Below are 27,944 nucleotides of genomic sequence, written 5' to 3' on the forward strand. Positions count from 1 at the left end.
TGAATTCAAGATTTTATTTGCTGAAACAGAGTTTAGGGTTTTTGAAAAATACAGAATTGCTCGTTTTTTTTTTGACAGATCAGTACTGCTCTCCATCCTGGCGCGTCTCCGGCAGGATGATTTAGAAACCACCTGGATAAAAACACACGCGTCCGTCACCCAGTTCGACTCCTCTCCAATGTTATTAGGTTAATCTACAGCAGATTTATTTACAAAAATACACAAAAGCCAAATACGGCTCTTCTCCCGAAGAGCATTTTTGGAAAATAACTTAAAAACAGAAGAAAAAAAAACACAATTATTGCAGTATACTACAATCTTATTGTTAAATGATGCTGAAGCACCATCTGGATGTACGTAGTTCAGTGCAATTCATTCAGATGTTCCCTCACTGCGGGGAACACGCCTCCATACCCCCTCCCCCCCCCCATCACATCTCTCCTCATTCAGAAAGGAGCTGGGATTCTCTCTGATGGTTGCGGGTGGGATTCTTCACATTACACACTGATATATGTACAACTTTACTGCGTTACAAACTATTTGGAGACCATTAAGGAGCGAGTAGTCATATGACAACATAAAGAGAGTTAAATCAGTTAAATCACACAGTCCAAGCTCTCTACACTGAAAATACCTTTTCCTTCTGCGCTAACGTGATACATGGTTCCTGCTGCTGGCTCGCTCCGCTATGCGTCTCTTTGGCTGCCGAAATGAGCAGAAACTGTAACATTATTTTCATTTGAAACAAAAAAGAAAGGAGGGTGGGTGGGTGGGGGGGGTCTCCAGTGCTTTTCTCAGACTCCTCTGGCTGTTGGAATATCGGCCAATATCGAGAGGAGGTCTCTTTAAATCTACACCCTGTTTTATAAATTCAGCAAAAACCTTGAAAAAACAAACAAAAACAAAAAAAAACCCTCATGAACTAGAAGAAAACGTTAGTGTCAACTGTGAAGCCGACGCCGGCCGCGGCGCTCTGTGGCTCCACCTCTCCGCGCCGTGCAGGCCAGGAGGGCGGAGCTGAGGCTTCCCGCCTCGCTGGCCGAACGCCGCAAAGACTTCATCTGAAAGCCCGAACCCAGACGGAGCAGGTCAAGTCTTTCTTCTGGCTGTGAACTCCACGTCACTGCCACCGGCGCTCAGGAGCCGTGATTGGGTGGATGCTGGAGGTCCTGCCCTGAGAAGATTGGGTGGAGGAGGGGGTGGAGCTGGAGGGCCGCTGCCGCCGCCGCCTGCGAGGGCCTGGGGGTGAAGAGCGTGGGGTAGAGCGCCGTGTGGGGGACGTGGTGGAGTGCCAGCGGGGTGTGGTGGAGTGCAGAGGCGGGGATGATGTGTATGGGCTGGCCGGAGAGGAAGGCGGTGTGGTGGGCGGGAATCAGCCCGGCGTGGCCCAGCGAGTGTCCCAGAGAGTGACCCAGAGAGTGACCCAGAGAGTGGCCCAGGGGCGACAGGGAGATGGGGGTGAGGTGGTGCTGGGGAATGTGATGTACCTGGGCGAGCTGAGCGTGTGCGGGGTGCGGGTGGTGGGGGTGTGCTGGGTGGATGCCCATGGCCGCGGCTGTGGCGGCGTGGTGCTGCAGAATGGCGTGCTGTACGGTGGTGATGGACGTGCCCGACGCTACAGACACGGTTGGTTGTTGAATGTGGATCTGCTGCAGGGCCGGTGGAGGCGGAGCCGGAGCCAGGTTGGCGACGGCTGCCGAGGGGAACGTCTTGACCTGCTTGGCTAGAAGCTGCTGCTGGATGTGCTGCTGCGCCGCCTGCTGCAGCTTGCTGTACTTCTCCATCTCCTCCGGGGTGAAGGTGATGGGCTGACTCTCCAGAGGAGCCAGGCCGTCCTCCTCCGCCTCCATGCCGTCCTCCTCCATGTTGGGAGGGGGGTAAGCGGGGTAGGCGTGCATCGGGGGTTGCTGCTGCATGTCGGGCATGAGGGAGTCCATCATGGGGTTCTGGGAGGGGTCCTGTCCCGGTTCTCCCGGGTATTGGGGCATCATGATGGCGGGCTCCTGCTCAAACAAGGGCCGGGGTTCCTGGTGCACCGGCTCCTCAGGGGCGGGTTGTTCCGTCTCCTCCGGCACCACTGTGATCTGAGGGGCCTCTTCAACCTTCTGGACCGGTGGTGCTGGAGGCGGCGGAGGAGGAGGGAACTCTCGGATGGGCTCCACCAGGATGACCTCCCTCTCAGCCTCAGAGCCTTTCCCTGCTCCTGATTTCTCGCCGTCGCTCGGTCTGGTGAGGGGAATCACTGGCTTCTTTCCCGCCTGCAGTTTTCCAAACAGTGGCAGCATAGCTTTACTTCCCAGGGTGGGAGGAAGTTTGGGCCCGAAATATCCCTGTGGCGGGTCCTTAATCTTGATCCCGGATTTAGTTCCTGTGCCAGAATCATCAGAATTCTTCTTGGACTGAACCCTCTCCAGCAGCTGGCGAGCGGTGAGGGAGTTCTTGTGTTCGCCTGCATCTCGAGACCCACCTGGCCTCAGACCCAGCGAGCTGGACGAGTGCGTGTTGCGGTTAAGGCCTCTGGATGAAGAGGAGCGCGGCGACTGGGAGCGGTAGATGCGAGAGCGGTTGAAGTCTCTGCGGTGGGCGTCGCTGTCCCCTCGGGTCCTGGGCGCTCGTCTGTGGGGGGAGCCTTTGTTGGAGCTGGAGGAGCGGCTGGCGGAGCTGTGGCTACGGCTGTAACTGCGCCGCCACGATCGGGCGCTGGTGCTGCGGCTCCAGCTGCTGGAGCTTCTGGAGCTGCTGCGGTGGTGCCGCCGGTGCCTCTTCCTGCGGCTGTAGCTGCGAGACCGAGATCGCGAGTCCTCTGAGGAGGAAGAGGAGTACTGGTGTCTCCTGGACCGTCTGCGGCTTCGGCTGCCCCTCCGTTCGTACTCAGAGTCCGAAGAGCGTTTGGAATGCCTCCGCCTGCGACCCTCCGCGCTGTAGTCGCTGTAGCTGTCGGAGTAGCTGCGGCTGCGGTGGCTGTAGGCGCTGCTGCCCGCAGAGGAGCGCTCTGAACTGCTGGAGTAGGAGCGACTGCGGGAGTTCTGGCCTCGCTGGTGTCGGCGGTTGCTTCCCCGCCGCTCGCCGCGCCTCGACGAGCGGCTGCAGGAGCGTCTGGACTCCTCGCTGTGGTGGCGCCGCTGCTCCCGCGGACTGGACCTGTGATGACGGGAGCGCTGCGTGCTGGAGCCTCCTTCTTCTTCGCTCTCGCTGCTGGGGGGCCGGCCCGGCCCGGGGCTCTTCTGGGCCGAGGTGGAGCAGGAGGCACTTTGAGATGCACTTGAGTCGTTCTTCTGTCTTTTCGGCCCGCTGTGCTCTTCTGATGCAGTCGCTTTATCGGTACTTTTCCCACTTCCTCCATCCTCTCCTGCAGACTTGGAAGGCACTTCCTTGGCAGGACGTTTCCTCTTCCCCAGCTCTGCCCCCGTGCTCGTGGAGGCTCCGCCCCCTCCACTCGTCTGCTGGGTGGAGGAAGCAGCGGCTTTATCTTCTGACTTTGGTTTGGCTTTGTCTTTATCAACCCCCGTCGCCTCCTCCTGATCCGGAGCCTTGTTTTTGCTCTTCTTTCGTTTGTGTTTTTTCTTCTTCTTGGGCTTTTCCTTCATTACCGCCGTCTCTCCTTCAGCTCCTTCTCCTGCTGCTGCTGCTTTTTCTTTTCCTTTGCGCTTTGAGTGCTTGGCAGACTTTTTGTGCTTCTTCTTCTTCTTTTTTTTCTTGCCACTGCTGCCAGTTGTGGCCTTCTGCTCCTCACCCTGTGGCTGGCCGGGCTCTGCTTTTGGTGTTGACTTGTCTTGGTCTGTGCTGGTTCCTGGTTTGGTAGCAGAATCAACTTCAGCTGTGGGAGCAGCTCCTTCTTGTCCCTTGTCATCAGGCTCTTCGCTGGCCTTTGGAGACTTTGTAGCTTTCCCGCCGCGCAGGCCTTTGTTGCGGGACAGCTTGAAATCAAAGTAGAGGGGATTGCAGCTGTAGGAGAGCGAAGGCTGAGCTTTAGTGAACTCGAGGAGCTCCGAGGGCCACTGCAGGGTGGTGCTCTCATCTTTACTCAGCACTGGAAAGAAGGGGCCAGAAGGGATCTTCGGCCCGGTGTTTGAATCTACAGCATCTTGTGTGCTCTCTGCCTGTGGAGTGGGTGAAACAGGTGCCTTAGAATCTGTGTCTGCCACACATGCCGATGCCGATGCCGATGCCGATGCCGCCGCCTCCTCCTCCTCCTCCTCCTCTTCCTCCTCCTCCTCCTCTTCCACCTCCACCTCCTCCTCCTCCTCCTCCTCCTCCTCCTCCTCCTCCTCCTCCACCTCCACCTCCTCCGTTTTCACTTGTGGTAATGGAGACATCGTCTCTGGCTCAGCGCTTGATGTGACTTTTTCTTTTTCCACTTTGGGCTCGGTCTCGTTGGTTTCCATCTGTTCTGTGCTCTCTTCGGGCATTTTCTCCTCCGGCACATCTTCTTCATCTTCATCGTCTTTGCTCTGACATTGCTCAGAGGCCTTCATGAACAACAGAAACTGAAAGTGTGGCTTCACCCGGCAGTGAGCTGGAGGTATGTAGTGGTAGTACTGAGGCTCCTGTCCGGCGTATCCTTCTTCCTTTTTCATCATCATCTTCAGTTTGTTGAGAGTGGAGGCCAGCGAGCCTCCGTCATCGGGCTGCTGTGCCTCGTCCGTCCCCGTCACACCACCTGTTTCTACAGCTTCGCTTCCGACCGATACTCCCTTCGGGCTCTCCGTGCCACAGATGGACACTTCCTCCTGTACTGCAGGCTTTTCTCCCTCTTGGCCCTCTTCTTCCTCCACGGCCTCCTCTCCGTGATCTGCAAACACAGCAGCTACCGTCTCCAGCTTCACGGGGGCTTTCTTGGCAAAGGAGAAGGACACGCTGACTTTGGACGCAGCGCTGGCGGTCGGAGACGACGAGGGGTTCTTCCCCAGAGAGAAGCTAATGGTTGGGCTGGGCTTTGGAGAGGTTTGACCACTTTTATCTGCCAGCGATCCTTCTAGAAGGCCATCTGTCAGAGCGGGGCTCTCGAGGATCACGCCGTCAATATCCTCTGCTTTCTCTCCGTCCACAGCCACTGTCGTGGTTTTGAACATCGGTCCACTACCGGGAGTCCTGAAACACAAAAGCAGGACAAATGGTCGCTGTGGCTCATAATAAATCCATTAATATCAACAAATAAATGACCTTTTCAAGCAAAGCAGCCAATAGATAGTAAATGTTGACTCTGTCCAGCAGAGGGCACTCCAGGAAATAAATTCTCACCGATCTTGTTGTTTCCTCTGCTCGGCCAGCTCATGTAATCGTCGCAGCATCTTTTCTTGCTTCTTCCCACCTTTCCGGGAACGGGACGACACATTACGAGCAAACTCTCTCTGCTTCAGCTCTTTCAGCCTCTGCATGACGATGACGAGAGAGGGAGAAACCAACATCGAAAGGGTCAGCGTTTCCATGCCTCTCTCACATTTTCACATCTCAACAGAGCACAAGTACCTGTTTGTGAGCGTGGTCGTAGGAGTTAATGTGGTTGTCGAACTCCTGGTGTTTGGTGTACTGTTTGTCACAAAGCTCACAGTAGAAATTAGCTCTCAGGTCTTCCAGGGCCTTCGCGATGGCTTTTTCCTTTTCCATCTGGTCCTATTGTAGTGAGAAACAAACGTCAAAATGAAAAAAACGAAGAGAGCGAGAAATGTATTCCCTTCAACACCCTGATTACTGCATTTCTCCTGCTTACAGGAGTACAGACAGAAAGCCTCACCTTGTATTTTTGCCGCAGTTCTTCCGTGTCCTCCTTTTCGACCTCGAGCACTCTCCTCTTCTCTGTGGCATCCTCTGCATAGTCCAGCTGAAAAGGACAAGCACAGCAGTTAAAAACTCCAGCACAAAACACTTTGGAATTAACAACGGCCGCTCAAATTCATCTAACATGACATTCAAAACATTAACCCATTAAAACCTGGACTGACATTTGTGGAGCTTCTCCGTGGAGCAGGATGAGATTTGAGTGCACTTGTGATGATACAAAGCAATGGAAAATTAAATGGATCATGGTCCCTGTTATAACTGATGGACGCATGTCATTCTATACAGGAGAGGCATCTTACGGTCTCCGAGTTCATATAATGTGAAGATGTGCAGTTTTACTTTCACAGTTCCATGGAGTAGAAACTAATAACCTAATAACTGCTGGTGTTAATATAACTAATAGCCTAACCCACACATCCAGCCTCCCTCAGTCAAACAGATCATGATTTTGTACCTCCCATTGTACTATAGTCTATGTCAAAAATGTGATTGGGACGGTTTCATTTAAATTGAAGGAAAATGTTATTTTGGAATTTGAAATATTCTAGATCTAGTTGAATCATTATATTTCATGGAGGTGACAGCAGGCAAACTAGTTGTGGGCAAAATGACTCGAACATTTCAGGTTTTTGTGCAATACATACATTTGTCTGCAAGCAAAAGAGCTTTAAGGAATCTGTTTTGCTTTTCATTAGATTCTGTTTTGATTGTTTTTCTGTATTCCTTGAGCTGATGTATGTCATAGAGGAACATAAATCAATATGAAAATATTTCTGAAGTAATAACTGTCATTGAAGGCTTGATGCTTTACAAAGCCTCACGAGTCTCCTAACTTATGGTGGATTCCTGCTTTTTTTCTTCCAGGCATACTTTTAGATAGCAAGCCCTTAAAACTTGTTGTGTAGCCAATATATAGGCGACCCACAGTCAGAACACTTGCACTGAAACACACTCTCTCGGTAGATGTTTGATCTATACATTCGATTGTCCAGGGGTAGCATGAATAGATCCACGTTGACAGATTAGTATGTGGTGTGAGTGCTACATTCATGATGTGTTATCCTGTCATAACAATGTGTCAGCAGCTGGTGAAGCATGACCGATAAACCGAGTCGTGTCCAACGCTGCCGAGCTTTACATGACTCCAGCTGAAACCGGGCCCAGAGCACAGCGCGCTGGGCTGCTCCAGCATACGGTTTCTGCTGTGTACATTACATGGATGCTCCCAATGATTTTTCCAACAGGCTCCCCCGGCTACCAACCATGAATACCAGAAGACGAAGGATTTTTCCCCCCCGTTAGTACGAGACTGAGTGTAGCCAACTGGCAGACATCTTTGCGGTATTGAAACATTTATCGCGTTGAACAATAGGAAACAGATTTATTTTGCTCACACACTTGGAACTAAAGGTGATAATGGATAAAACAGGCCTCTTACCTCCATCTCCATCCGTCCCATCCCCATGACATCATACTTAAGGATAATGGGCACAGGGTCGGTGCGTCCTGAGGGAAAAGAGACAGAAAGACGGCGAGGTGACTTTTTGAAACTGGGACGAAGGACCGAGTCGGAGACAGCCTGCTTTTAGAGCATAGGGTGCTGGGGTTAGAGAATTTTGCCTTGAAGTGCAAAGAGACCAGAAAGCTACAGTGAACCAAACGTCAGCCATTCTCACAGCTTACTGCAGCCACCTGCTACTGGCCAATGGAGCCTCCCTGTTCGGTTGGATGTGGCTGCTGGTTTGCATGTTGAATAAGTCAAATTCGCTGCACTCTAGCCCTGAATTAAATGAAGATAAGGGCAACAGGACTGTTTTGTCGTAGGTGTTACTAGTGAGAGATAAATATGCCAGAAACCAGCTTTGAGCTTGGTCTGTGTTTCTGTGCGTTTCAGTGGAGTTGTGTCGCACTTCCTTCATCTGTTCACAGCAGAATCCCGTTAAACCAGAATGCCAAGTTTATCAAGGACGCCACAGCTTGAGGGACTGTGAGTGGTGTTTGCGCATGTTGTGTGTGTGTGTGTGTGTGTGTGTGTGTGTGTGTGTGTGTGTGTGTGTGTGTGTGTGTGTGTGTGTGTGTGTGTGTGTGTGTGTGTGTGTGTGTGTGTGTGTGTGTGTGTGTGTGTGTGTGTGTGTGTGTGTGTGTGTGTGTGTGTGTGTGTGTGTGAAGAGACTTGCACGAGGCCTGCGCAGCTGCACACTGATCCACTGCGACATTCTCCACGAGGGGGACAAAGCCTCCCAATAATGTTCAGAGGCGCATTGCATTATTTCATACTGTCTGCACGCTGCCTGACCCTTTGCAAGTCCCTGCTTACTGGCCTGAGGTCCAAATGTGCTCCCTTGTCCTGGGCCCCCTTCCTCATCACGACTGCAACTGAAATATTTTCTTCCAACTACTTAAGCTATTTTACGTAAGCTGTGAAAAGGGCTAGATCAGAAGGAAATTAACTGTAGAAAAAATAAACCAAAGACAACCAAAACAAAAAAAGAATGAAACATTAAAGATATAAAATAATATATATATATATAAATCATAACTACTTTGGAGATTGACAAAGAATTGCTTAATCCACTCATAATCAGCCAAACAAAGCAGAGAGAAAGAGTCAAATCAAAAAAAGGACACAAGCACTGAACTACAGCAGAGTGACGTCACAGGCCAGGTATCGCCATGGTGACAGTGCAGGGATGGGGGATACTTACCTGGTAAAACATGGGTATGAGTAGGAGGAGAAGGAGGGGGAGGACAGACAGGTAGAGAGATAGATAGATGGATAGACAGACAGACAGACAGACAGACAGGGGAATCTCAGAACAAAAAGGCATAAAAAAAAAAAATTTGGACTAGTCTGCTGCTCCTGATGCCAGCCAGATAAAAGAATCTGTCTTACTGATAGTGATTATCAATTCAGTTTGGTTTCAGTTTTTTTTTCTTCCCACATAGACAAAAATTTTATCCACTTATGGATTTTCTCTGTATACCGCTGGGCATATGGTAAAACCACACCACTGGGCTGAGACAGGTCAGACAAACTGCTGTGAAGCTCCATCAAACGGTCAGTGGTTTAAATGTATTTTTCCTCTGTGTCAAAGTCAATTATATTCCACGTTAAAAATCAAATATACAATAAAGAGGCTGTAAACAAACAAGTTAAGTAGTAAGGCAGTAAAGAGAAACTGGAGACCCATTTTTACAAATAGGTCATCCAATAGGTTAACTTTTAAGATTGTATTTGGCTTGGTCCTTTCACGGGTTGCCAGTTAGTCTTTGCAACTTGGCTGGCTTTAATTTTTTATTTTTTTTTAAAGGCAGATGTCTCAGTCAAAGTTGAAACTAAACAGATGGCAGTGTTTTGGTGAGAAATGGATACAAAAGCTAGTCTCATGTAGACACTTGTCTAAAACGTCTGGCTGAATTTAATAACTGCAGCGAGTAAATACCCACGCTATGATTTGAAGTTTTACAATATACCACAAAAGCAGATTTGAACGATTTTTCACTAAAATGTAAATTTAGTGCTGCAAAGTCATCAGTAAGCATTCTTTTAAATTCAATGCTTCCCGGAGACAGGAATTTGAGAATATGATTTATGTAAGTGCATTGTTTTTGATTTGATTTGATTTGATTTGATTTGATTGCCGTCTTTGATTAACTGAGTCGTCCCAGCCCGTCCCATGTAAACGGCCTGCCTGGACTCTCAGTCCCACTGCAATGTCTGTCAGCTGGGCAGGCGTATTACTCAGTAGCTTACTCTGAAGATTGAGGAGGACATGAGAAGGAAACCACTGACTGTATGATTTAGGCATCACAGCGGTCAACTGGTGCACATGTGCTTTTGTGGTCTTTGTCAAAAAGCGGCAGAGAAGTAAAAACAAACAAAAAAACATAATGGTTTTGGTTTGTTAGCCAGCCACGGCAGTGGTCTGTCTGAATGGAGTCACGAGCCAGGCCCAGAATTAAAGATTAATGAACAATTACAGTCATCCCAAACTATCACCAATCTTTAGACACAGTGACAATACTTCCACATTACCCATTCCAGTGGAAAAGAAAGGGACCAGACAAAAACGATGTGCATCTAAATCACAGGGTGTGAATCACAAGGTTTAAAAAAAAACAAAACTGAAAACAAACAAAATGACAATGTTCTAAGAGTAATACATATGCATGGTAATATACAAGCAGCAGAATGAGGACTAATACAGATAATTTAAAGCCTATGTAGCATTGGTGCTCTGATGAGAGGAAAACGAAACAAAAAAATGGGAGAAATTAAAACAAACAAAAACAATTCAATTGGGGGATAAAATAACATTTACCACTAAGTTTACCATCAGCACAACATGGGCAGGATCAAATCGCTGTAAAAAAGAAACACCAATTGGTTAAGCAGGAAGATTGAGGCACATAGAGAAGGGAGGGTGGGATTTGGGGGTGTGGTTGTGGGGTTTGGGGGGCGGTCATTACCAGAGGAGCTGTCATGTGTCACCCCCCCACCCCCCCACCCCCCTCATCCCTTCATTAAAGGGCTAGGTGCTTACAGGGATTTCCTCTCACCACTCGAACCCAACCACTTGTCCCAGTCCCCAGGCCCCTCGCCCGGCATCGCCTTGCTTTCTCCACCAGAACGTGCCCCAAGGAGCCGGACTGTCACCCCTCCACACACAAGCCTTTTCCACTACAAGAACTTAGAACCACGAGCTCAACTTGCAGCTGTTATTGCAGGGCCTGCCTTTGTTTCCACTGTCCTCCCAAAAACAGAAGAGTGGGCTAACGCGAGGCTAAACCTAAGCACGCTTAAGGAGGCACTATTACATCTAATGAATGCAAGTGAAAGGGAGTGTGCATACAGATCTGTTGCAGGTGATTGATGCAAAACTCCATAATAATGAGTTTACCTTGTATTAAATACACACTGAGGCGGAACCTCTCAAAATCCTTTAAAACCCTAAATACCAATACTCTGATGTTATTGTGTGCCTTTTGTGATCAGTCCTTTTTAACTCATTTTGCATCCCCCTCATGCTTTATAAGACACCCTGAGCAGCTCTATCAAAGCCAGCACAGAGCAGAGCAAAAGTCTGATAATGACTAGATTCACTGTTTGTCCAATTCACTGTTGAAGTTACCTTCCACATATACATTAAGAGATTCAGTTACCCAAGAACTGATCCTGAAAGTCAATAAGGAATGGGGATGCACAATGGTATTGGCACAACATGGGTATCTGCCGATAAACACAAAGAAAATGAAACATCGGAATTAAATATCAATGGTTGCATGTCGGATATCGGCACATATCCCTAATTAGAACAATTAAATCACATTCTGAACAAACATAAAACTGCCATATCAGTCTCACGTCCTTCAATCACTTTCTTCTGATCTCTCCATTTTGTAGAGCACAGTGGAAAAAGCAAAGAGTACCTCTGCCCAACAATTTCTCATAAGGTTCAAGTTATGTGTGGCTGCGGGTCATTAAGTTCCTGCAGTGTAAAAGCAGCTCAAGTATAGCAAACATATTGTACACCCATATCACTGAAAACCCCGCAATCCTTCACAATTTACCCGGGGCAAGCAGGAGAAAAAAAATAAGAGAAATCCCATCAGATAAGTACTTTTGGAGGAGCTGTACTGGGTGAGGGAATGACTAAAAACAGCCAAGTTTCTGATGGTATATCGCCTCTGACAGGTGGCCCATAAAAAGAGCCTTACTGTCTGACAAATTCATAAATCAAAAGTCTGATTTTGGCCTTTTTCTCTTGTACGGTCGAGTACGCAGTCCGAGTGGATCGATGCCTCCAAGAACGACCACCATTTTCCCCCAATGAGCCTTTTGCCTCGCAGACGCTTGTCAGCCCAGTTAGCAAATCTCCCTGAGATTCTTTCATTTCCTCACTAGCCTGCAGCCAGCAAGCTCATTTTGGGATGTGCTTAACCCCAGAACAAGTGAACACAAGACACACATAAAATGTACCTGAGGGAAGAGCCAGCAAGGCTTTGAGCAGTGCTTAGAGTGGGTCGTGTGCAGCCATCACAGTGCAATCTCTACTTAAGTGCAATTATATATGTGAACCTGTATGAAGCGTTAAATTTCCCTATCATGTGCGAGATGCATGTGCTACCTCCAACACTGCTTAAAGCCCCAGGTGATTGACAGTTTGAGGCAGGCAGGAGTGCACTTCTGGGACAAACATGCTGTGCAGGAGGGGCAAAGAAACAGGGGGAGGATGGGAGCCTGTAACCATGGGGACAGAGACACTTTGGGTGCAAAAGGGTGGAGAGGTTTTCCCTGTAAGTTGACTGTATGGCCCGGTCAGTAGCACACACGTACACACACATCTCAGTCCCACATAATGACCACACACATACACACAAGTTTCACAGGTTTGGAGGTAGAAACAGGCAAACAAGCAAAGGGGGGAAAACTTTGTCTACTCTGCAAGCCATTCAAAGACTGAGCCGTGGTTACAGCCAATCAGATTACCCGACAGCAGCCACGGAAACTCAAAGAGAAAGAAAACAAATCTAAAATATGTCGAGATGATGATTCTAGACGTGATGAAATCATGGCTTCTAAATCTACCTTGATTTCAAATGGATCTTTGTTCTTTGTACAAATCAAAGCACTTTGCTCTTAAAGCATATTGAAATAAAGGTTTAGTGATTATGAAGCAAAGAGGAGGAAGCTGACAGAGGCCATTAGCCTATGATACACTGTAAAAGGGGTGTTACACTGAGGTCAACTGCAGAGTGGGAGAAAGAAAACACACCCACACGCACGCACACACACACACGCACGCATACACACATACTGACATACAGAGGGGATCCAACAAACCTTACCTAAAAGGGGCAAAAGGGACAAAAGAAGAATAAGAACAAAGTCAATACAGTGAAAAACTTAAAAAGGGGACACAATGCTTTCACTTCAAATATCTTCTGGTAAGGAGGACAGGAAAGGAGAGGAAGATTACAATGATTATCCAGCAGACTTCAAAAAGAGGGTTGCTGTGGTGCGATCGTGTTGTGAGCCGACTCCTAGGTACACATCCAAATTTGAACTGAGATAGCGGGCTCCGATGCTGGGCCAGTAATTCCTACACAACAACTGGACACAATTTGCCGCAGTCTCATCTGCCCACAAAGCAGAATGCTTATGTAACCACATGAGTGGTGCCAGCGGCAAAAACAACAGCACAGTCAGCCCCTGCTACTTGTTCTCTCCTCCACACAAAGCACACATCCTTATCACATCAAATAGAATGCTATTCAGCCGTTCAAGGCCACGTAGAAAAAAGAAAAAGAAAACAATGACGGACACTGAATGCTAAGCTCTGAAATTTTGGCCGCGTCTTAAACTTGACAGCCTTCCCATGGTCTACTCTGGTCCCTGGCTGCAGTGGAGCTGAGAATACCTATGAGACGACACAGGGAACCAGCACCATATATGTGCATGAAAGAGAGGTGCTGCAGCAGCGACAGCTCAACAACCAGAACGTCCCTGCAAGATCAACCTTTACACGCTCGACATTTTAATGAGAGAGAGGAAGCATGCTCACCTGATAATACCGATACCGAATGAAAAACGATATTCTACTACACTGCAATGATCAAACAAGGATATGCAAAAGTAGATATGTGGTAAAGTAAAGACATTTCACTAGGTTCCCTGGTAGGTAAATAGATGGGATTGTGTGTTTTTATATTGTCAAGCAGATGCAGCAAGTATTTATCTTTTGTTTCTGGTGTCTGATATGTCACATATTTGAGAATGTCCAAGTCCATAACAACAAATAGGTTATGCACATGACAGACTTCCCATAATCTAACTATGCTCTCAACAAATCCAGTTAGGCAGCGTCCATCTGGACGCAGATTTCTCTATCTCTTTCCATTTAAGCTGTACATTTCTGCAATTACTGCAAGCACTGTGAGAACCTCCAGCGTGTGGAGGTGTAATGTGTCTGTAGCATGTGCTGGATATACAGCACTGTAGAGGGAGCAGTGTGCTTCTCATTAAAATGCTGATATTGAGAACAGATGCCACTGCTGGGGCTGAAAGGGAGAGTAATGCATTCGAGCAAGAATTGCACATGAGCAACAAAGAGAGACGAATGGATCCAAATGGCGAGAATACTATGAATGCAGAGGGCAGAAATGTCCACGGTAAGCCAGACTAAGTGGAGAACATTATGCAGAGAAAAGTAGTCCCATGTTTTATGGTGACATCACTTGTGGACAATGCTTTACATCATCCACTCTTGGCAGAGTTCACAGATGGGCGAGGATGTGAGGAAAGACTTGGGAAGAGTCAGAAAGTCAGAGAAAAGTGAAGATAGTGATTGGAACAGGAAACCCAGCGAAGAGACAGGAAAGAGCGGCGTGGAAACATGCCAAGGCTCTGCACCACAGTCTCTGAGCCAATGAGCACAGCAGGGTCGAGCTAATGAGGCGCAAACGTCAGCCAAGACCAACCCACACACTCAGCTATGCTCAGTCTTCTACCTCTCAGAGCAAGTCAATATCACCCAGGCCATTCAGTTTGAGAGGCAAGCCAAGAGAAAGTCACATCTTCAATGCAGCTTTTCAGCAGAAGCTCTCCACGTCTTACAGGAATAATTGAATTTGTAGAGGTTACAATACAGCCATGCACTAAAAAACACCACACTTTACCCTGGGGGAGAAAATTCTTTGAAAAAAAATGACATGTATAGATTTTCAGTAATTTGCATGTTAGATGGGATTTGGACCACAAGCAATTGTGGGTTAAAACACCATTCAGGTGTGATTTCTGAGGCACAGGTAACACAATAATAGAGAACAACATGTTTAAAGACCTATCAGACACCAAAATGCTGCACAATCACTGATCACTAAACTTGATTTTACTTGAAGTGGCAACTATTTTGTATGAACAGGAGTCACACGGTGCCAGTGTTGAAGGTAATTTATCGGGAATGTGCAGCGAATGCGAAGTGATTGTCTAACGCAGCGTCTGACCCGGTGATGTTATGTGGCACGGCCACATTCAAAATTACAAGAAATAAACCAGGTTTAACTTTGGTACTGGATGATGCAAATGACAAACCTATAGCAAAACATTTGAGTGAACATTCCCTTAAATCCAGACAAGACCTGAGAATTACTGGCTGATTAGAGTGTTTAACACACAGCCATGTTGGATGTAGAGGCCGTGGGCGTTTTCAAAGTCTTTCATTGGGCGCTTCTGTGCCCACCCAAAAAAAGAAGAAAAAAAAAGCTCTTATTCTAACTAAAATATCATTGACCAAGATGAAAAGCTAAACATGTAAACTGATCAGATTGTTTACAACTGAGGGATTGAGAATGACGCCCAATGAGGAAATGAATACAACAAGGCCGGAGGGCAACAAGCACCCTGCCACATCAGCCAACAGTATGCTTAGCTCACATACATGTATCCTGTTCCCTTTCATCTACCCAGCCCCGGGGTCTTTTCTCCCAAGAACATTTTCTCGCTTTTTCAAGTTGGAGGGAAGGGCAGCAGAAGATCAAGAAGAAATGGTATGGCCATTAAATAAAAATCCATTTTATCCAGCAACAGACACAAAGGAAGAGGTCAGAAAAAAGGATGTGAAGAGAAAAGGAAATCTGCTAGTACACGAAAAAAAATAAAAATAAAAAAAATTAGAAATGGGAAGGGGAAAGAAAATGGCATACGGTAGAGTCACGAGTTTCAACAGCATTTAATTCAACAACAGGGGTGCTACAGAGAGTGGTCTTACCCTGCATGCTTTTGCCAAGGCCTTGCCCCAACTTCCAGCCATGTTTCTGAAGCAGCCGGTGCCCGATGTTATCCTGGTAGAGAGAACAGAGGAGAAAAAAACCAAAAATATTCCAATAATAAGAGGAGCTTTAGCCCGTGGGCACGGGTCAAAATAACAGACAAACAAACAAACAAAATAAAACACTCAGATCACGCTATCATCATAAGCACAACCACCACCACCATCACCATCGTCATTATCGTCATCACCTACAGCGTGTAACAATCAGTGTCTTCCAGCATAAGGAGTGATAAGGGCGGCTGGGGAGGGGCGGGAGGGAGACTCGGAGGAAGGGGAGGATTTCCACTATGATAAATACATGAGGCTCTATGTGGCTTGTAAACTACGAGATAAATCCTTCTACAGGAGTCAAGTTTAAATACCTTTATATTTCCAGGCAAACAAATAGGGCATGAGCTACTCTAAATGTGTTTGATGATTAAAAAAGAAAAATACACATTGAGTTACATCCACTATCTAAGTTAGGAGGAGGACGAGGAGGTAGAAGAGGGAAATATATGTATCACACACGTACATATATGAACTACTAAAGAGCAAGATCGTAGCACACAAACAAAAGTGACACAGAACAGGTATGGAACTCTAGCATTAACAAAAACAAAGACCAGAAACTCCAAGCTTGCTGTGATTCTGTAACCATGACAGGGGGGAGCACCATGAAACATACGCAGCTGTCACAAAATAATATAGCAAGAGGAAGAGACAGACGTGGAGCTAGTGGGCCTTGGATTACCATTACAAGGCCCAGGGTGAACAGAGAATGCATGTGTGAGGGGGGTATGTGGGTGTGCAGGTGAAGAGAGGGACACGGTGTGTGCATGTAGCCCCAGGATATATACTAAAAATAGCTGCTGTGAATGTTTTTGGACGCCTCCAGCCTCTCTGATCCGTTATCGTTTGTCAGATCCCAATCATGTTCACACTTTCTATTTAAAAACCTGATTAGACATAAATGCTGTTAGCAGGTGGATTATTTTTAAATGTTTTTATAGATAACACTAGTATTAAGAAAGCACACTACATAACAGACAGCATTTTGGTTAACATTGCTGTTTTTAATCGCACATAGCTAAAGTCACCATGCAACAGGGTCTTAGTACTTGAAACACACAGCTGTGATGTTACATTTGTCTAAATGACACCAAAACACAATAAATACTTAAAACAGTGTGTATTTCTGTTCACATGGTTGCAGTAAAAAAAATGTATGTTTATAATAATCTGCTTCTTGGTTATATGGCTGTAAAACATCAGCAGTTGTTTTGCTGCTGTAGTAGCAGGTAGTCAGATTGTTTCTCAATCAAAACTAGTGGGGAAAAAGTCCACATGATGTATTCAGGCTCAAAATGGTGCATTCACGTCCCGAAGGCTAAATTTTCAGTAATGTTAAATAGGAAGCAGGTCTTGCAAGTCATTGTCATTATAAGCTGTGTCATCTTCTCCGATTGGGTATTTTCACAGCATTTCCCGGTAAATGAAGTCAAATTAGCAGTACGGCTGACACTGCCAACAGCAGCAGCCGTCGTTCAGTGCAGGTTACAATCCAAATGCCTGCTTTTTTCCCTGACATAGCTTATATGCTATCTTGTTCCGATTATCTGACAAAACGCACTGGTTTTACTGGACAACATCTCTTCAATTTTGAATTGCAGGTTGCAATAGCTTCGACTAGTTGTGAGCAGCTGCATGATAATGATAGTTAAGTAGCCTTGAGACTTGAGGCCATCTACTATAATCATTTCATGCCCTCTTCAATAGAAGCATTTTTTTCACTAAGATTATCTGACCAACAATGTGGACAAGATCAGGCCATTGATAAATAAGCCAAGATGCAAGAGAGGAGTGCAAGAACATACACAACAGAGATCCCTAGCACACCGTGGGGCTAAATGTGCATGTCGGAGACCATTATATCACTAGTATGAGTCAGCAAGAAAACAAAAACATTAAATGAAATGCAAGACCGTCCCACCACTACACACTACAGTACATCCTCAGGCACAAATAAACAGGAAACAATGAAATTTCTTGATAAGCAGTGTTGTTCTGTTGTGATTATAACTATTCCAGGCTTGTCTAACATTCACCAGAGTGCTGCATTCTACAAAAAAAGACCATACAAACCAAATAAAAAAGGATATTTATAATCACAAAGAGATTGACAACTTTCACAAACAGAAGGTGAAGGGATTGGAACAAAAACAGAAGAAAAAAAAAAAACAGCATGCAGCTTTTTGTTAAAACGTTTTAACAAAAAGGGTCGTCGGTGTTAGTAGCTTTCTGTGAATGGCACACATACAGAGGGGTGGGCTGGGGGCGGGGTGTGGGCTGGTGGGGGTGGAGGGTAGGTTAACAAAACTGCAACTGGTGTTAGTCTCAGGTGGATCAGGCACAGAGAGAAAGGTGATGGCTCAACAGGGCTCGATTAGCTTCTTTTTGACAGGAGGAGGTTGAGACAAAAGGGGGGCAGAACAGAGCAGGCTGAGCCATGGTGAGGGTGAGAGTTCTGGGAGGTGGAGGTGAGCTGGGCTTGTATGGGTTAGTGCATGTGAAGGGGAATGGTAGTCTCACGCACACAGCATACACACTGCATCTCCGCCCATCGTGCTGCAATTGGGATTGCTTTGCTTTTTTCAAACACAGTTGGTATTTCAGAGCAAACTGTTGCCTTCCTTTACCCAATTTTACTTTCCTGGAAGAATAAAGTATGTCAGCTGTAAACACATTGAAATGCCACTTCACCACCAAGTTGATTAAAAGAATTTATTCATTCAATTATCTGGCTGACATTTTCCTCTGGGCCTCTAAAGAGAGGTGGAAGTGCTTTGCTTTTGCTTCCCGCCTCTCTTTTTAGTATTTAAATCTTGCATGCTTGAGCTGCCGAGCTGTCTCTGTGTGACTGCCAGATCCTTTCCACTGTAGGATGATACAAGACAAGACTCTAAGTTGAGCCTCACGTGTTAGAGTAGACTACATCACGAAATACACGCTAACGGATCCTGTACATCACTGAGTAACTTGTTGATCATTTGTCATTTCTGGATGTACCTTACAAGAGGGCATTTCTTCTTATCTAGCACACACAGCGCCCTCCCTAACTTCATTGTGTAGGGGAACGCTGCAGAATTTGCTGCAGTGAACGCCACTGCTGGCACTGACATTGGGCTTCATTTTGTCCTTTGCAGCAGTATAATGCTGCAATGAAGCTCCACATACGGGCACTTATCGATTTGGGAGAATTAGCTGATCTGTGAGGCCAGAAGAAAGGGTTCCTTTCCTTTTGCCTGTTCACTGGCTTGTTTATTTTGTTCAGCCAAGTCAGGCCAAGGACAACATAAATATAAACCTCTGCAAGTTTGCAGAAGTCAGGCTTTCTCCTAAATGAAATATCTTTCATCGGTTTTCATACTTTTCTGAGCTTCATAAACAAAATAAAAACAGGAAGGCAAGGCTGGATGAGGCAACAGTTGCAACAGTTCAAAGATGGGCTCGGTAGAGGTTAGAGGACGGAGATGAGGCGCAGACTGAGTGTTGAACAACAGATGGGTGCACCAAAAGTATAGACAGACAGACGGATGAAAGCAACGACGGCGAGTCCAACAGCAGTGCAAGTGGAGTGAAGGCATTTCCATACGAACCTGGCTTTAAAATACTGGGCTGTCAAAAAAACAGTCACACGTGACACAACGTAAGAAACCGGCCAAACGCTTTCAACTGCAATTCTGCTAGCTTCTCTAGATCTTAAAAATTACAAAATCTCTCTCTGCTATTAAACAAACATAACACTGTATACAAACAGAAAAGGTAGGCATTTCAATAAATCCACCAACTGACTGTTAATACAAGAGAAAGAAAAAATAGAAAATGTTAACCAAACAAAAGAGATCTACAAGAGGGGGTGTTTTTTTTATAAATTTTTTTTTACAAGGTGTGCAATGTGCAGCCATTGGCACAATTCATGGTAAAAGATATGGAGGACAGTGATATGCAGGGGACCCCACCTCGAGACCTCAGAGGATTTAGTATTATTGATAGAGTCTGTGAAAACCTTTAATGGTACTAAATGCAAGTTTGTTTGTCCTTGTCTGGAAATGACAAATTACTTGGATGACTAAATTAGACGTAATGTCAAATATACAGACTAACAGTAAGCTAAATAAGCTCAAGCATTTACTGACTTTATCCACATAACACACAAAAGAATATTTTAGCAGCTCTGTGCATTTCTGGACAATCGTACCCACCGCAAGTGAAAACCACTCTCTTGGTATCTCAAAAGACAAATCCCAGAAAGGAAAACGGCCTTTTTCTTTCCCCCAGTGGATGACAGCAAGTGCAGATGTGTCAGATTGAATATGAAGGATTTGAAGATTTTATTAGGTGCGAGATGGTTTAAAAAAAAAAAAAGAAAATCCAAATAAATTGAATCACAAAGAAGCAAATCCAGATTATTTTATAAAAGTTTATACAACAATTCAAGAATACTTACCTCCTCTTTCTGAAGCCCCATTTCAAGGACTGGACATTTAGCAATGTGTAGTTAATCAAGGTGACCAGACTTCTTCTCCGTGTGTTTCTATCAGTTAGCTTTTAACACTCCACTTGAGCTCCAGCCAATTTAAAAATCCCATTAAGATTTTCACCAAGACTCCATCTGTTTATTACAACACTTCACAATATACTACCTATTAATATTAAAAACAAAAAATTCTATAGGTTTCCTTACCAACTCCAAGATAACAGCTGTAACAGTGAGACTTTGACCTGACGTAGCAGCTGTTTTACCTAAAATATCCTTTCAGGCTTTGGAAGCTGCATCAACAACAATCATATGTGACTTTTAGATTGGTATGTGTGTTTCTCAGATTAGTGGTGTGTTTGTGTGGTTTCTGTGGCTCTGAGGCTGCCCGCTGCATATCGCTCTGGCACTGGGTCAGGTAAGGAGAGGGGAGTAGAATGGAAGGTTTTGAGGGACCAGAGAGGGACAACAGATGTTGGGAGGAATGAGTTCTGGGAGAAACAACTGCAGTAGTGATTAAGACAAAGTGTTTAGAGTAAAATCGTACTGAATGCTACCAAGTTAACACATGCAATGCAAAAAACAGTGTTAGAGAGAAACAGCAGAGACCAAAAGGGGAAAGACAGGAAGAGAAAAAAGATCCCAATAAAGTACCACAGACCTCTAGCTGCCTATAGATCACACACAGTAAGTGGCAGGGGAGGGGGTCCGAGAGGCTGGGCCGAAGCATTGAAATACTGGTGGACAGCTGAAGCGAGCCCTGCCACCTCCGAGGTTTGCACTGAGGTGGCAGGGACAGGGTGTAAACCTGATGACTGGCTTCAACATATCAGGTGGCACTGAGTAAATAACTTGATGTAAGTTCATTGTAATTGGAATTCCATCATAAATAATTTGTTCCTTTCGTCACTTAACATTAAACATGCAGTGAAGTGAAGTGTTCGCCGCATTAAGCTGCTGAATGCTGACATTTCTAAAAGTTATTACAACTCTTCACAATTTAAAATGTCAGTAATAATTCATCCTGTCTGCTTCTTTGTGAATGAAAAAAGTCGGGTGTTTTCACTTTTATGTTGAAAAAGTGAAGACAAAGACATGATGTGGTTGCTTTTTTCCACGGCCGTTTGGACTGTGATGCTGTGGCGCAGCCCTCGACACCCCTCCACAAATAATAGCGCAGGAGCAACGTCTCCACTCAAGCCATGTGAGCAGGCCACCTCTCTCTTTCTGTTCTCCCTCTCCACTGTCCAGACACATTGGAATACTTTAAGAACATTTTAATGTTCCTGGCTTAGCTTTGACATCAAAAAAACACATGCTCAGGGTATGAATACAATCACGTAGGGATAAGAAGCACATGTAAATGTCATTTGTGTGATGGTTACGCTTCCTCTTGCTATTGCCTAAAACATGTTAACATCCATTTGTAGCCTCCATCTCAACTGTTTAATGTATTAAAGTAGCCATTCATGTTGAGTATCTGATCGTTTTATGCTTGTTTTATCATTTTAATAATGATCTTCAATATGTTTATGCATTTTAATTCACAACAAATAAATCAATACCATTTAAAACAAATGGCAATGATTTGCTGCTGTTTAACCGTCCTGCTTAAAAAAATGTATCCTGACATTGTGGAGCTGAGAGGAGTCCGGGCCTGCTCACCAAATGCTTCAGAGACAGAACGAGAGGAGGGGGGGGGGGGGGGGGGGGGCAGACAGAAGAGCGCTGCCTGCGCTATTATCCATGTGCCTCTTCAGCGAAAAATGCAGTCCCAGTTGCACAAGCACCATGCCAGCACAGAATGACAGAGGGTACTGTACACCGAATCACTGTGTAGTAGGGAGGGAGCGAGAGAAATAGAAGGAGAGAGAGAATAGGTATCAAGAGAAAAAAAAAGAGAGAGAGAGAATAGGTATAAAGTCAGAGAGAGAGAGAGAGAGAGAGAGAGAGAGAGAGAGAGAGAGAGAGAGAGTCAGAAGCGTTACAAGGACCCTAAAGATAGGAGTAAGAAAGCAGAGCGTGCAAATACAAACCGGGTCATTGCTGCTTAGCTAATAGGGGCCAATTCGCTGCAGGAGAGAAATGTCGAACACCCCAAGTTGTGTACAATAAGATAACTGTCCTATAGACACAAACACTATACACTAACACAGAAATTCTAAAGCTACAAAGACACACACTCACTCAAACACAAATGTAACCATTCACACCATCTGATGTGCGCTATCTTGTTTGCTAAATGGGGTTGAATAAGCACTGCCTGCATTTCATCAACAGCTGCAAAATAATCAAGATACCTCAATGGAAACTCTTACTAATCTGTACATTTTCAATAACTTCATCATTTTCTTTTTGCCAGCATGCATCTACAGGTTTTTTTTATGACTGATAAGAGTTCACAGAACGAATCAGAAGAAGATTGAATGTTACACAACTCGGCAGTGTCCTCGATCTAAACAGCTGTTTCAGAAATTAATCTTTTCATGTATTCTTTGAATGAGATTAAAAATTGATGGACAGCTCGAGTATTTGGATGACAGTGCTTCAGCCACCCCATGCTTTTAAAGTTATCTCTTCTCACAGTGCTAAGATGACTAACAATGACTAATGACGGACTGATACAGAAATCTGACGTTTATCTGTAAGCTCTTCATCAAACACAAAGATCTAGCATTTACTTCATCAGGTAAACTATCGACACGGGAGATGGAGTAGGCAGAGGACATGGGAAGTTGGAGGGACTTAAAGGGTATTAATGGACATGAGACAGGTGATTCTACAAGTTAGGTGGCAAGTGTGTTCAAGAAAACACTGGATGCATCTATACGGGCAGTATGAATGAAGTAAAAAAAGGTGTGGTTCTTATTCCTCCCTGGACCAATCATATCCACTCTCACAGCTGGTCCAATGGTGCAGATTGATGGATGCGGCCTTACCGATTCGATGGGCTTGTCCAGGGACGCCTGCTCCAGCTCCAACTGGCCCTCTTCATACTGGTCAAAGTGATTCCCACCCTGCGAGAGACACGGTTCAGTGTTTATTCAGGAAGCAGTGCCTACTGAAACATTACTTGGATAACCAGTGAAGAGAATATAATGAAAATAAATGGCAGTTTTGAGGTTCAATTTTAAAAAAGGAATAATTAGTTCCTGCCCTGATTGACACCCATCCTTGAAAAACAATGCGGAAAAAGTATTCAGTGATGTGCACAAGAGAAACTGGATTTTTAGAGACCGATTGGCTTTATTGTCGAAACAATGAAACAGCGTTGTGCAAGTTGACGGATGACCTGCCTGTTTTCTGCACTGAATGACAGGCAATCACATAAATTGAACAGGACAATCGCTTTGTTGTGGTTTTGCTTTTCAGAACCCAAACATGTTCATTGAGACCGAGGTCACATCTCCGCTTGTGTTATTCATGGTGACTGACAAGACGGGTGTCTTTTATCTAGTCATCCATCTTCGAAGTTGCTTTATCCACCGCAGGGTCATGATGCAGTGGGATCGATGCCAGATTACAGTAAAAAGAGGCAGGTTACACCCTGGACAGGTCACTAATCCAGAGCAAACACACAGAGACAGACACTCACAACTACATGCAAATAACGCCCTGTTCACATAACGTCTTCAAGTGGAAAAAGCTCAATTTTGGTTGCATTTTGGGCATCCGTTTACATGACAACGGTGCTCGGGGTCACTGAAAAGGCAACTTTATGAGAACAGCTCTCAAGGTGGAACTTTTATAAAATGCTTGGGCTCGGGCTTCGTGTACACAGTGGAAAAACTGCGACTCTGCATGCGTACCACAGCTGTAGTAAATATTTCTTCTGCAACAACAATGGTGGTCTCCAGAGTGTCATGACTTCAAGTCCATATTCTCCCGGGTCTTGGTAGTTTTATAATATAACTGAGTCACTGTAATACCAATTCAAATTTGCTGCATGTCTAAACAAATGTCTGTGTGCTCCCACTGATAATGTTTATAGCATATTGTTCTATCATGCATGTTTGTGTGGTTTCTTTACAAAAACAAACAGCACCCACTTGTGGTCCTGAAGGAAAATACTCTGTTTTCAGCTTTTCTGCAGTTTCTCTGAAAATGTACATCATTTTCAAAACGTTGCAGTGTCAATGCAAAACCTTTCTGAAATAAAGAATGCAAAAACGATGCAATTTCACTTGAATTGTCATATGAACGAATGCTAAAAGTCTTCAGTAAACCTCCCAAAAATTTTTATTTTGACAAAACCTACTCATGGAGTACATGAAAAGCCCACACAGAAAAGCCCAACACAGACGCAAACTTGTCACATCTTGGCCTAAATCTTCACTCCATGTTTTTCATTACATACAATGAAAAGAGGGAAATAGTCAATATTTACAGAAATATTTAGAAAATCGATATTAAATGCTGTATCGATGCAGTTCTTGATTCCCATCACATTTTCATTCATTCTGAAGAGGATATTTATAACGACTCGGGGTGAAGTGGACGATTGCTTTCTATTTGTTCAAACAGTAAATGAAGACTTCCTCTGCATAATTATTGTCCCAATTTGAAGCAAACTGAACACTTCTGTTTGAGCCCACGTCTTGGGTGGGACAGAGTGTGAGTAATAGGATCACTCCTCCGACCGAAGGTGGGAGTTGAGAGAACAGTTTCAGCTCTGTGACAGATGGCTTCCTCTCTTCAGCAGCAGAGGAGAGACGAAGGTCACGTTTGTGATGCCTTTTACTGACCTGCTCACAAGCAGAAATCTCACTCTGAACCCAAATATGTATATATCAAATACACACTAGCTGAATCAAATATACACTAGCTGAGAACATACACAGTTGGGCATTTACATTGAATCTACTTGGATATTTTTGAAGTTTGTCTGACTTTTAAGGCTGAACTGGGGCATTGTAAAGCATTTTGGAAAACGGCAACGCTTAAGTGCTCTGACAATACAGTAGTATAAGCTTTACCCATGCAGTAGTTTTAACCACTGCACTCTCCAGGGAATCTGGTTTTGCAGAGATAAGCAATTGTTCACATAGGCCCACCATAATGAGGTGATTTGATGCCACACGGGCAGTCATTAATTTAGATGAAACAGGACCCTGCATCGGCATGAGTAAAGCCCGGGATTATGAGGAGGGGAGTTGCTGGGGAAGAGCAATGGATTTATTTATGAACAAATCGATGGCTCCCTGCTCCTCCGCCCTCATCTCTTTTCCTCCTGACTTTCTGCTCAGACCACTTAATGTGCTTTCAGCACCGCTCTGGCCCACCACGGTGACTTCTTATTTTCCTCTTACCTCAGACTGCACAAATACATTGATATTGCTGCATAGAGAGATGATCCTTGCACTGTCCTCTGATTTGCATTACAAGAGTCCATTGCCATTTGTGCTCCATCAGCTAAGTGGATGCTATGTACCACATTAAGAAACCAGAGAGCCAGTGCTTTTCTGCAGGTGCACCTAACTGGCTTTGTATTGTTCAAATGAAGACATACCAAGCTTCAACAACAATGTGAATCAATAGAGGGGACTGCGCTGTGTGTGTTTGGATATTACCTAGACCATCTGTGGGTGTTTCCTGTGCTCTGTTGCTTGGCTGCAAGCTCAAATCCATGGAGTCAGAGAGAAACTTTCTGAATACTGAGCATATGAATGCCTTCACAGCCGATCTCGCACACAGAGCTCTACTGTGCTGAATTGTTGCTCCCTTCAACTGACTCATTCAGATCACACAGTGATTTAGCTCTTACTGGCAAAACAGCTGAAAACAGAATTCCCCAGGCAACAGCAAGACATTTCACCAACTGTTTGTCATGCGCACTGTTAAAACTTTGTGTTTGTAAATTCATTTTTTCCTGACACAATAACCCTGTAAACACTGGACACTTAAAAAATGGCTACAAACTGGACAAAGTTGAACACGGGAAGAAAATAGAACTAGAAAAGCCCATATTGGACAAACCATAAAGCACGTTCTTATCGAAGAACACTTACACATCCGTTAGTGGGCGCATAGGGGGAAAGCGCACTATATCACTGAGATGTAAGGAATAGGAATGAAGCAAATACATACAGGCATTTCCCTCAGGATATTCATTCAAATCCCCAATCTGAATAAGCCTGAGCATTACCATTGATGCAGACACTACTTTTCCTCTGCAATATGTTGGGATGACATAAAGAAGTAATGTCTTTTACATCAGCAAACATTTTAGCCATCAAATCTGTTTGCAGGTTTCACATTGAGAATTGTATTGATGTTTGTACAGCACAGTATTATCACTCTTCTAACCAGACAATGCAATGTGTGAAAGGTTACTTCCTCGGTTCACAAGTTTGGAAGGAATTTTGAAGTCACACACCAGCCTGTACTGTTATCAAGAATGGGGTGAGAGTTGTAGGTTTTGGAGGACGCCACGTGACAGATAGCATGTGCAGCAGGATGACATCTGAGGTGCAAATTACCACAGTGCAGCTCCAGTATCCCCAAAGCAGACATCAATTTACAATTATAACCATGGCTGTTGAACCAGTTCTGTCACAATGTTTCTGTGGATGACGACACAAGCCAATGAGGAAACCCAAGGGTTAAAAACCAGTCCAGTGGCTTTGGTATCAATGGTTCATGAACACAGGGAGGAAGCATGATGTCAACTGTTTAAGTTAACAGAAAGTACTCAAGATAAAGCAAGTGTGTTTACATTTGCAATCACACTACCGGCTATCCACTTATGAATAAGTTTATTCTACAGTCTCGTCAGCTGTATTAGGATTTACTGGGTGCGGTCTGAAGATCACAGATAAGACAAGTTGTGAAATTGAGCCACTCAGCTCCAAAACTACTGCGAATACACAACCCTAACAGGCCTCATCACAAAAACAAGGCTGCAAGAGTAATTCAAAACCATAAATGACCTCGAAATGTGGCAAAACATTGGATTTCTTGTCATCCCAGAGCTGAATAGGCTTCCTATAGACCTAGAAATACACTTTCGCGTTAAAACAATCCACTGCCATACAATCACAACAAAAACGCGTGGTCCAAATGTGCATTCAAGAAAAAAGGGAACAAAACACATATAGTGCTGTTTAAAGCAAGGAGTTATCAATAAAATATTTGACTGAACCAACACGTCGTGTACTTTGCAGCGGATGGAAGACAGAAGTGTCAGAAATGTGACTGTCACTGATAGTATAAACATGCTAAGTAGCTTTTGGAGTAGCTGTCAAAATGATGCAGCCATTTCTCCCCGTTGATGTGCGTACAGGCTAGGCTACATGCTAACCCGCTATCCATCGTTAGCATATGTCGATAAATAACGAGTAAACTCAAGGTCACAAACCAACGTGTTTCACAGTGGACTTGCTTTAACTGCTGCACGCCTAAGAGGGTTATAGTAGCCGGGGCGGGTTGATATTGACGCTGATAACTGGTGACATGAGTCGAATATAGGACGTTATGGAAGTTCACCTCAAAAGAGCCGCAGTTAGCATAGTTAGCTTGCAGTGCTAGCGAGCGGAGCTAAAGCGAAATGCGGCAGGCGGTTTGTTACAAAGCCCGGCGCTCCGCGCAGTGTTCAAACACCACGGCGTGTTAGAGTAGGTCGAAACGGGCAGACGTTTAGGATGCATTACCTGGAAATCACGCTCTTCGTTGAACCGAGAAAATCTGTCGGCCATTTTCTGAAGGCAGCAGCAGCTTCTGTGCTCGCTCCGTGTGTGTGTGTGAGTCCGTCAGAGGAGCGCGGTGAGCTGGGGACGCGCGCACCGCACCGCACCGCACCGCACGAGTCGCAC

General features: G+C 45.1%; 1 protein-coding gene across 3 annotated transcripts; it reads right to left on the reverse strand.

The window, feature by feature from the left end:
- On the reverse strand, nt 1-27,868 carry gpatch8 (G patch domain containing 8). Of its 3 annotated transcripts, XM_080487056.1 has the most exons (8): nt 27,783-27,868; nt 23,073-23,150; nt 15,552-15,624; nt 7,220-7,287; nt 5,735-5,821; nt 5,470-5,613; nt 5,242-5,372; nt 1-5,091 (listed from the first exon to the last, which is right to left on the reverse strand). In XM_080487056.1, exons 1-8 carry the CDS (start codon nt 27,825-27,827, stop codon nt 1,137-1,139), a joined length of 4,581 nt encoding a protein of 1,526 aa, XP_080343182.1. In that variant the 5' UTR covers nt 27,828-27,868; the 3' UTR covers nt 1-1,136. The 3 variants fall into 3 exon arrangements, with proteins under 3 accessions (XP_080343182.1, XP_080343184.1, XP_080343183.1); XM_080487058.1 differs by lacking the exons at nt 23,073-23,150; nt 27,783-27,868 and adding an exon at nt 10,116-10,145 and having other exon boundaries at nt 15,552-15,587; XM_080487057.1 differs by lacking the exons at nt 23,073-23,150; nt 27,783-27,868 and adding an exon at nt 10,104-10,145 and having other exon boundaries at nt 15,552-15,576.
- Nucleotides 27,869-27,944: the final 76 nt, after the last annotated feature.

The sequence above is a fragment of the Lipophrys pholis genome (assembly GCF_963383615.2).
Source record: "Lipophrys pholis genome assembly, chromosome: 19".
In the NCBI taxonomy this organism is placed as follows: Eukaryota; Metazoa; Chordata; class Actinopteri; order Blenniiformes; family Blenniidae; genus Lipophrys; species Lipophrys pholis.